The sequence below is a fragment of the Scylla paramamosain genome, chromosome 6, assembly GCF_035594125.1.
Source record: "Scylla paramamosain isolate STU-SP2022 chromosome 6, ASM3559412v1, whole genome shotgun sequence".
NCBI lineage: Eukaryota > Metazoa > Arthropoda > Malacostraca > Decapoda > Portunidae > Scylla > Scylla paramamosain.
The window spans coordinates 1,810,001-1,820,000 of NC_087156.1; the positions used below are offsets into that span (position 1 = coordinate 1,810,001).

The 10,000-nt window shown below is 44.4% G+C and overlaps 1 protein-coding gene across 2 annotated transcripts in view; it reads right to left on the reverse strand.

The window, feature by feature from the left end:
* LOC135101195 (GATA-binding factor C-like) overlaps positions 1 to 10,000 on the reverse strand; it is a 206,147-nt gene that overhangs the window by 144,027 nt on the left and 52,120 nt on the right. For both annotated transcript variants that reach the window (XM_064004805.1, XM_064004804.1), the window contains exon 3: positions 2,172 to 2,537. In XM_064004805.1, coding sequence (XP_063860875.1) covers positions 2,172 to 2,537 — 366 coding nt within the window. The remainder of the gene's footprint in view (positions 1 to 2,171; positions 2,538 to 10,000) is intronic.

A 10,000-nucleotide genomic window follows, 5' to 3' on the forward strand; every position in this document is an offset into this window, starting at 1 on the left:
ATTGATGGATAAAACGCCCTTCATCCCTTTCTTGAGTTTACGGATGTCCGTCTTGCATTCAGTGTGTGACTTAACACGAATAGCACTTTGAACTTGTAATTGTCGCAGTACTGGTTCGTGTGTGTGTGTGTGTGTGTGTGTGTGTGTGTGTCATTTATTTTCTACTATTTAGTATCTACTTTTTTTTTCTTGTATGTAATTAGTTGCATAAATGGTCATTGATGAATTAAAAAAAAATACTGCTATTATATTATAAGCTGAAATATGACTTTTTGTGTGTGGATGTGTGTGCGTGAGTATCTAGGATACCTGCACACGGGTTGAGGGAGTATGAGAGTGGGAGGAAAAACAAGCTGAGGTGGAGGTGAGGTGGAGGCGGGACAGATATGGGAGGAGAAAGTGGTCCGTCCCTCTGTGACAGGAGCGGCTACCGGGACCTTCCCTCCTCCTGCCGGTGGTGGTGGTGGTAGTGGAGGCGGTGGAGGTTGTGGTTGTAGAGGTCAAAGCTCACTTTCCCGGGGATCACACGGGCACCAGCAGCGTGTACCGATCAGAAAACCAGTTTGTTACTTTACTAGTTAATTACAAATAGGGAACCGTGTTTACTGCATTCTTCTGCCGCGAGCTAAGCGTCCAGTCCGGAGTCAATATTTTCGACTGCTTTTCAAAAGAATCTAGTGGGTGTTATTTTGTTTTAGAAACGTGCTTTCATGACTCTAGGTTTCACAAGCTCTGGTGAATGTTATTTGTGTTTAAAGGTCTGTTTTTGTCATTCTAGTAATAGTTTAAGCAGCATTCTGGATCACCATTTGGAAATATACTCATGAAAACTCGACCGATTATCTCTGTGGCTTTGGAAAATAGTTATTATAAGAATCGAAAGTGTTTTGAAATGCGGCCCTATTTCTGAAGACTAAGAGACCACCACGCCGTATGTTTCCATAACTGCATTTTCTCAGTAAACCCTTGTTATCGGAAACTTCACGCCTCCAGATATTCCTGCCATCACATGCTAAATATTGTGCAAGGTCAACTCTCAGAATCTTAGCGAAACACATGCAAGGATGACGTAACAGCATAATGCTAATGTTTATTGTCTTGATCATATTGTGTATAAAAAAACGCAGAATACTGATGTTGCTGCTGACGTCACGGGGCTTGAGAGTAATTGCGTTATTCGTGGAAAGTGGTACTGAGGTGCCGTGAAAGATTATCTTTCCGCCGTTCACGAACGCAAAGATCTATTTGTTACGTGAGGAAAAACAGATACAGGAAGCCCAGAGGAGAGAGGTGCAGCTGAGTGATGGAATGCACATTACGTGTTTCACGGGCGCGAAAGTCTGTGTTACGATAGAAGTAATAGATAAAGGAAGCCCAGAGAAGAGGTGCAGCTGAGTGATGAAATGCACATCATGGAAAGGCTGAGTGGTGCGTACATAACATGTGCATGTGCATCAACAAGCAACAGTCCTGAGTGTTGCAGAGGTGCAGTATTGAGGGATCGCCACAGACAAGCCTCCATAGCCTAGGGCGCTGAGAAAAATAATGCTATGCAGCACCAGCAGCAGCTGCCGGTCCCTGGCGGCGCTGCTGCCTCGCTCAACAGATCGCGCTTCGCTCAACACCTCGCAGGCCGCGGGTGCCATCATGTTTATGCAGTGCAATAAGCGCCACCGCCACTCACTAAATAATGATCACTCCAAAAACGCGACTCCCTGCATTGAGTAAGGGCGGCGGTGGTGGTGAGCCAGGCCGCTGCCGGGGCTCGCCTCCCCTGGGGCGGGCCTGGACGTGTGTGAGGTGCAGATGCAAGGACTTAAGGAAGCGACACAAGTGATCGGTTGGCAGTCAGCTAGTGGAGAGTGATGGTAATGTTGTATTAGCGCAGGACTTGTGCGAGGGCTGGCTGGCTTACCGGCGCTGGCCTTGGCTTTGCTTTTGGTCTTGGCGGCCGAGATGGAAGGGGCGCGTCCGGGAGGTGAAGGGTCCGGGGGGGAGGGGGTAGTAGGCATCCTCATGGGCGGGGAGGTAGGCGTCGTGGACTGCATAGGGGTCAGGTGGGAGCCCCTCAGCGGGCGGTGGTGGCAGAGGTTGAGGGTTGTGGGCGTGGAGGATGGGCGGTGGTTGGACGGGGGTGTGTAAGGGAACAGAGAAGGCGTACTCGTCGATACCTTCGCGTTTGGAGCCGCCCATGAGGGGCAACAGGGTGGCGGGCGACTTGACCTCCGCCAGGGACATCTCCAGACCCTGCTGGTGGGCGGCGTGCGAGGCCGCTGAGGTGGTGACGCAGCTGTAGTCGTGAGCCACCGCCGTCATGCCAATGGTGTCTGGCGTGGCATCCTTGGGTGGGGTGGGCGGGAATGTGAAGAGATGCGGGTGGTGGAGGGGCGCGGGAGGCGGCGGCCGGGAGGTGAGCGGCGGCACCCATGACGTGGAGGGAGAGTGAGTCACGCCCACAGCCCTGGAGTGCTCCGGAAACCAGGTGGCGTGCAGGGGCGTTGGGTAGTGTGGGCGGACAGGGCTGGTTCCCACCCGGCCTGAAACAATGGTAAGAAAAACATGTTTAATATTCAGCCACATTGAAGTGTCCAGCATCGTAGCAGGGGAGGGAGGATGTGTTGAGGGAAGACCTGAAAAAAAAAAAAAAAAAAACTGTAGCAGCAAGGTGTGGCATTCACGAGCAAGCACAGCGCCACCACGAGAGGAAAAATACGAATGTGTTGTACGCAAGTAAAGGAAAAATTCTCCACTGGTCCTTGTCTGTCGGGAAGATATTAATTTCCCACTATCATACTTGTATTTACCCGACAACAAACCTGTACGATGACTAAAATACAAAGCAGATGTCACATTATCACAACCACTCAAAGGATAAACCATGTGAGTCAGCCAAGCACCAATACCACGCAAGCTGAGCCCCTCGGAGGTCGGGGCGTGAAGGGCGAGGCCTCACAGAAGACGCCAACACCTCCAGCGTCGCCAACATGACTGGCATTCCGACAAATAGGAAATGCTTTCTATTTTCAACATCACCCCCCGTGTTTCTCACAAAAGTTGGTCTCGTGACAGGAAATGCCTCCCCCTCACCCCACCTGTTGCTTAAGGCGCCGCGCGTGGCCAGGTGAGGGGGAGCGGAAAGACACAGGTGAGGGGGGGATGGGAAGAGTGGGGGACGGCGACCAATTGTTATTCGGGGTCAGTTAAATGTTTACTTTTGATAATTTTCCTGAGTGAAGAGAGTGTCAAGCTCCCGTGTGTAAATGATGGGGACTGTCAAGTTTATCACGCTTAGCTAGTGAACTTTTTATTTATTTTACTTGTATTTTATGTAGGAACTGATTGCCCTAGCAAATAAATTAATGGAGGAGTGAATGAAGTGAAATTCTTGATCAGTTCACTTATGATGTTACTGATAAGTAAGTGGTTCTAAAACATTATTTATTCATATATTATTAGCTTATCAATTTATATATTCATTTATATTCTTTGCAAACTACTGCCGTTCTTCCCACACAATCTTCAGACGCAATAGACGACGAGCGCATCCTAGCGGTCGTATATTTATGTTCATAACACTAACGTACCTTAACCTTTCATATTCATTCTCACTAAATAACATCACAGACAAACAGGAATTAATGTTGGATTGCTCAAGAGCGTGCACAGGAAAACTTAACAGTGAAGTGTCCGGTCTAGTATTCACACCAAACTTTCTCTCCCGAGTGACCACCAACACCTCGATGCAGCAGTGAATAACTACGATGAATAATTCAGTGAAGGGAGGGGAGCTAGGACGGGAGGGGCGCCTGCTGAGTCATTCGTCAGCCTTTACCTACTCCCACCCTTCCACCCTCCTACATCCCCACACCCTTATATAAACAGTTTCCAATCTCTCCCTCCTCTTTAAGTCTCTTTCCCCTTTTTCCTTCCCTCACCCTTTTCGTTCACTGATAGAGGACTCGTTCCGCTTTCTCTATCACTTTTTTCCTTCCTTCGTCTATCTCTCTTCCTTCTTCTCTTCTACTGTTCCTTTCTCTCTCGTCCCCGTCCCCTCGCTTCCTCCTTGCTTACTTTCCCTTTGTGTGTGTGTGTGTGTGTGTGTGTCAGTAACGTTTTCTATATTGTTCATTTCATTCTAGTGTCATTTTCTTTATATTCCGCGTTTCTTTGTTTTTTCCTTCCTTCCTTCCTTCCTTATTTCTGTCCTTTCTTCTGTCCTTCCATTCTTCATTCTTCCTTTTCTTCCTTCTTTTCTTCATTCACTCATTCCTTCTTTTCCTCTCTCCTTCCTTCCTTCATTCATTCATTCCTCACTCAACACTTTGTCTCCTCACACGTATGGTCATCTTATCCTCATCATCGTTTAGTCTTGCCTTCCCTCGCCATCTTATCCTTCATCTGTGTATCATCATTCTTACTGCTTGCTTTCTCCCATTCACAACAGTTCATCTGGTATTAACTTACACATACACACACACACACTCTCTCTCTCTCTCTCTCTCTCTCTCTCTCTCTCTCTATTTTCATTCTCAAAACTACATTTAGGTGGTGGGAGAAACCTTTGCCTTTACTACATCTGTAACCTTACATTAGATACTTAATTCATCACAAACAATTACGTAAGGACCAAGATATCTACTGCAGTTTGGTCCATTAAGTTAATTACATTTCGGTAGATGGGGAGAAATCATTGCCTTTATTACATCCATTACCTACGTCAAATACTTCAGCTCATCACAACATATGAGAGACTGCCACGTGATGGTTTCTTGCAGCTTCCCTTGCCTTTTTTCATGTTCTTATGTTTAAATGGACTAAGAGTATGAATGATCTCTGGAGAAGTGTGTCGTGCTTTGTCTGGGTCATCTCGTGTGGAATTCCTGGGTTGGTATATAAATAGATGTTCATATATAGATCTACGGTTTGTTCTGACTTCCTTTCCTCTCCCCACACTTGGTTCCTTCCGTCCTGGTCTCTTACTTACCTCCAGCAGCTCTACACACGCCCCTGGTTCACTGCACCGCTAAGGCTACGAGGAAAAGACCCTCGCTTGCATCACAGGAAGCTTTGACCGGGAGAAATGTAAAGGGGGAATCTGGTGGTCAGTTTTGGGACCCTTCGTGGTGACAGAGGAAAGCTGTTATCATTTGTCTGTGTAATGTCTTGGGTATTCTTCTGTTTCTGGTCATTTCACTGGTATTTGTCTGTGTGTCTGTGTCTTGCTGCGTGGGTGATTGTCCGTCTTTTTTTCTGCCTATGTGTTTGTTTATTTGTTTGTCTGACTGTCTCTCTTTGTCTGGTGATCTCTTTTTGTTCATCTGTCTGTCTGTCTGTCTGTCTGTCTGTCTGTATTCTTTCTGTCTGTGTTTCCCTATCTAAATTTTCAACTCTCTCTCTCTCTCTCTCTCTCTCTCTCTCTCTCTCTCTCTCTCTCTCTCTCTCTCTCTCTCTCTCTCTCTCTCTCTCTCTCTCCCTCCCTCCCTCCCTCCCTCCCTCCCTCCCTCCTTCTCTTTGCTACAATGAGCATAAAGATCTTTTCTTTTCTTTTTATAGTTAAACTCCAGCTGCACACGCGACAGACAGACAAACAGGCAGTGCAGGGAGGGACAGACCAACAACAAACAGGGAGAAAGCTTAACACGTAGCCGGCCAGAGACAAACAGACAGACAGACAGGCGGTCAGACATTTAACACGGGCAGATAGATAAACAGACATGCCAACAGATAAACGGGCACACACACACACACACACACACACACACACACACACACACACACACACACACACACACACACACACACACACACACAGAGAGAGAGAGAGAGAGAGAGAGAGAGAGAGAGAGAGAGAGAGAGAGAGAGAGAGAGAGAGAGAGAGAGAGAGAGAGAGAGAGAGAGAGAGAGAGAGAGAGAGAGAGAGTCACGTCTTCACACCCATAGTCACACAACAAGAGAAACTGGTTTGACTACTAGACAGTGTAGCAGAAGATACTTGTTTTCTTCCTTTACTTACTTCTTTTTCTCTATTTTCCTCCTATTTATCTTCCTCTTCCTCCTTCACTTTCTGAGGTGTCCCATTTTTTCAGTTTTTTTTTTTTTTTGTTCTTCATAACTTTATCCTCTATTTTTTTTATTTGTCCTGAGGTATCCAGTTGTTTTCTCTATTTTTTTAATATTTTCCGTAACTTTCATTTCTTCCTCTTCTTTTGCCCTGAGTTTTTTTTTCTTCAGTTTTCTACTCTTCGTAATCTTGCCTTCCTTCCTCTTTCTTCTCTTGAGGTACACGATCTTTTCTTTCTCTTCACTTTTGTATTCTACATAACCATGTCTTCCTTTCTAGCCCTTCTCTTTATTCTCCTCTTCCTCCTCCTCTTCCAGCTCAGTATTTTGCAACCTAGTCATCGTTTGTCTTTCTCTGTCGGCAACACTTCTTCTTCTCCCTCTTTCCATTTCTCCTTCTCCTCCTTTCATTTTATCTACCAGTATCACTAACTTCCTTACCTCATCCCTATACACTGCATCTGCCCCTGCTATAAGTCTGCATCTGTCCTCTCCGTCAAAGTCCTCTTGTATATATTTGTTCTTTTTTCGTCTTTTTTTTTTCCGCGTCTATTTCCTTTTAAATTTCTGCGTCTAACAGTGGGTACCTTTTCTTTCTTCCCTCAGTGTGTCTTGTTGTGAGTGTCCAACTGTCCTCTGTAATTTTCAGGTGTTTTTTTTTTTTCTACCTCTTCTTATACTTCGTCTCTCTTTTCGTCCTACTCTAAGTCGCTAGGCAGCTTCTATTATTTTCGTATTGCTCTTATCATTTCTCATATATTTTTTTTTCCTCACTGTCATGTTCCCGAAGTATACCTTTTATTTATCAGGGTGTTGTCTTTATCTTTCCCTATGCCATTCTCTTCACGTTTTTTTCTTATTCTGAGTCTCCAAGCATCTTCTGTTTTCGTGTTACACTTGTCTTTCCCTCAATCTGCTCTGTTCCCGAAGCAAAATGTTCTCCTCATGTTGTCCTTTCCATTTTTTCTTGCAGTTTCTACTCCCATCTGTCTTTTCCCTGAATCTCGAAGCATCTTCTCTCCTCGTATAGCTTTTATCATTAATCTTACACTCTCGTCTTATAGGGTGCCCAATTCCGAGTCTCGAGGCAGCTTCTCCTATTCCCTCTTGTTGCCTTTATTATTTTTCACGTTTTCTTCCTCAATGTCCCTTTCTTGGTGCACATTTTCTCCTCTTGTATTGTCTCTACTATTTCTTTTACGCTTTCGTTTCTCAGTGTGTCAAGTTCTCCGAGTCTCGCGGCAGCTTCTCTCCTTCTCAAGTGTTGCGTCGCGGGCCGGGATGAATAAAACAAAGGGAGTCACAGTAACACCGGCCGACGCGGGGGAGGTGAATGGAGGGACAACGCGAAGGAGACAGGGAAGCATTCATTATTTATATACCTCATGAGAACACACGCTCTCTCTCTCTCTCTCTCTCTCTCTCTCTCTCTCTCTCTCTCTCTCTCTCTCTCTCTCTCTCTCTCTCTCTCTCTCTCTCTCTCTCGATGGTTCATGTCACTTTCTTGGTGGACAAGGTAGCATTTTTTTTTCCTTAGGTTAGACTGTGTTAGGTTAGGATAGGTTTAGGTTAGGTTAGGTTAGGTTAGGTTAGGTTAGATTACGTTAGATTAAATTGGGTTAATGAAGGTTGAAGTTCGTGTTAAGAAGTAGATCTCTCTTATATATACATATACAGTTAATGCCATTTGCTCGTATTTTTGCGACATCATAACTTCAATTTACTCTCTCTCTCTCTCTCTCTCTCTCTCTCTCTCCTCTCTCTCTCTCTCTCTCTCTCTCCTCTCTCCTCTCTCTCTCTCTCTCTCTCAACATCCCTTCCCTCCATAAACGCAACTCAACGAAAAAAATGTCAAGTAAACACGGTAATTTATCTTGTTCATGTTAAGCTTCTATTTATAACACTTTTTACTTCACTGGCTTGGCTCATCGCTTGCTGGGCTTTTGTGTGTGGAGGGGACGTCGTCTTTCTGCCTTATTCTTCACGCCTGCCTCGAACGTCTGTCTCTCTTCACGTGTCCTTGTATTCACCCATCCATCTTACCGTCTGTCCATTCTTAAACGTCAAGGTTGTGGAACGCGGCGCCGATAAGAGAAATGTTTTGAAGCAGTAATGTTTTAAGATTGTTATGTTAAATAGTGGTGTTCAGAAGGAGTGGTGTTGTAGAATATGTATAAGTGGAGAGTGTTTTGAGTCTTGAAGTGTACTTTGGTGTTTTTCTTTGTTTTTTGTTTTTTTTTTATATATAATTATCTGTTTTGGCCTATATCTGTTTCGGTTTTATCAATGTATTTTGTGTGTTTAGTTTGTGTGTACGTATTTTTTTTTTTTTTTTTTTGTCTAATTTACTCTCGTTTTTCATGTCTTTTTTTTGTTGTGTTTTGGGTATTTTCTTTTACTTTGCTTTTTTTTTTATTTCCTCCTTTAACTGTCTTGTCTTCATAAATCTTATCTGTATTTTCCCTGATCATCGTGTAATATTTTCTTGTCTTATATATTTTTTCTTAAGTCCGCATAGCCGCGCTCAAGTGTCAGTGTGAGCCGTTCACCTCTATTTTTCTTTGTTACCTATATTGCTTTCATACTTTGCCCTGCCTATAGATTGAGACAGATAGAAAAAAAAAAAAAATTCGCCTGTGCTACGTAAGTGATTTCATAAAGCACTCATAGACAAACATTTATTTATTTATTTATTTATTTTACTCCTACTAAAGTATCGTCCTTGATTCGCTTTTATGCTTCCTTAACCTTGAACTAGTCTGTTCTTCCCTTATCAACATTCAGGTTACCATAGGAATACTGATGCTTGCATAGACGTACACGTACATAAATAGAATAAAAAAAGGGAAGGTGATGTTCGTTATTTTCTAAGCCCCGGAAATAATAAAGAGACGAGTGCAAAAATATAGATGTCTTAAAAGATGGAGGTGATTATTGGAGAGAATGTATAGCAATAAAAACGGTTAAGTCTGTGCACAGTTGTCCGCCTCGCCAAGGACTCGCCAACCTCAGTCCGCCAACCTCGGTGAGTCAAGGGAAAGCAAGATGACTGGCACACACCGCTGCTTCCCCTTCCTCCCTTCTCCTCCCTCTCTCTCCCCTTACCTCTTCTGTATCCTCTCCTTGTTTTCTATACTTTCCTTCTCTTTCCCCTCCCTTCACTTCGCTATCCTCTTCCCTCTTACTTTCATTGTTTTCTCTGCTTTCCTTTCCTTTTCTTCCTTTCAATCTCGTCTCTTTCCTTTCTTTTTTTTTCTCTATTATTTTTTTCCTCTTCTCCCTCCTTCCCCCACTTCTTTCTCTCTCCCCCCTCTCTCTCTCTCTCTCTCTCTCTCTCTCTCTCTCTCCTCCCTCTCTCTCTCCCCTCTCTCTCTCTCTCTCTCTCTCTCTCTCTCTCTCCTCTCTCTCTCTCTCTGTCTCTCTCTCTCTCTAAGTAATATTTTGATGGGTTTAAGGTATATTATATTAGTTGCAGGTAAATTAACAATCAATTATTCCATTTCGTCTCAACATCCTCTCTCCTCCTCCTCCTCCTCCTCCTCTCTCCTCCTCCTCCTCCTCCTCCACCATTTTCGTTTCCTCTCCATCGTCCTCCTTTTCGTCGTCCTCCTTGTCCTCGTTTTTCTCGTCTTCATTATCCTCCTCCTCCTCCTCCTCCTCCTCCTCGTTCTCCTCCTCCTTCTTCTCACCCATCCTCGACCTCTCGACATCTTTGTCCTTTTCCTCCTCTTCCTCCTCTCTTCTTCATCTGTGCTTTTTTTTTTTCTCTCATTCTCTTACGTTAAGCCAGACAGTAAAGTCACCACAAACAGCTTTGTAAGGAATAACAGGTATGCTGCTGTTTGTTCTTCATTTGTATTCTTCCTCACTCTTCACCACCACCACCACCACCACCACCAACAACAAGAACAACAGCAACAACAACAACAAAATTACCATC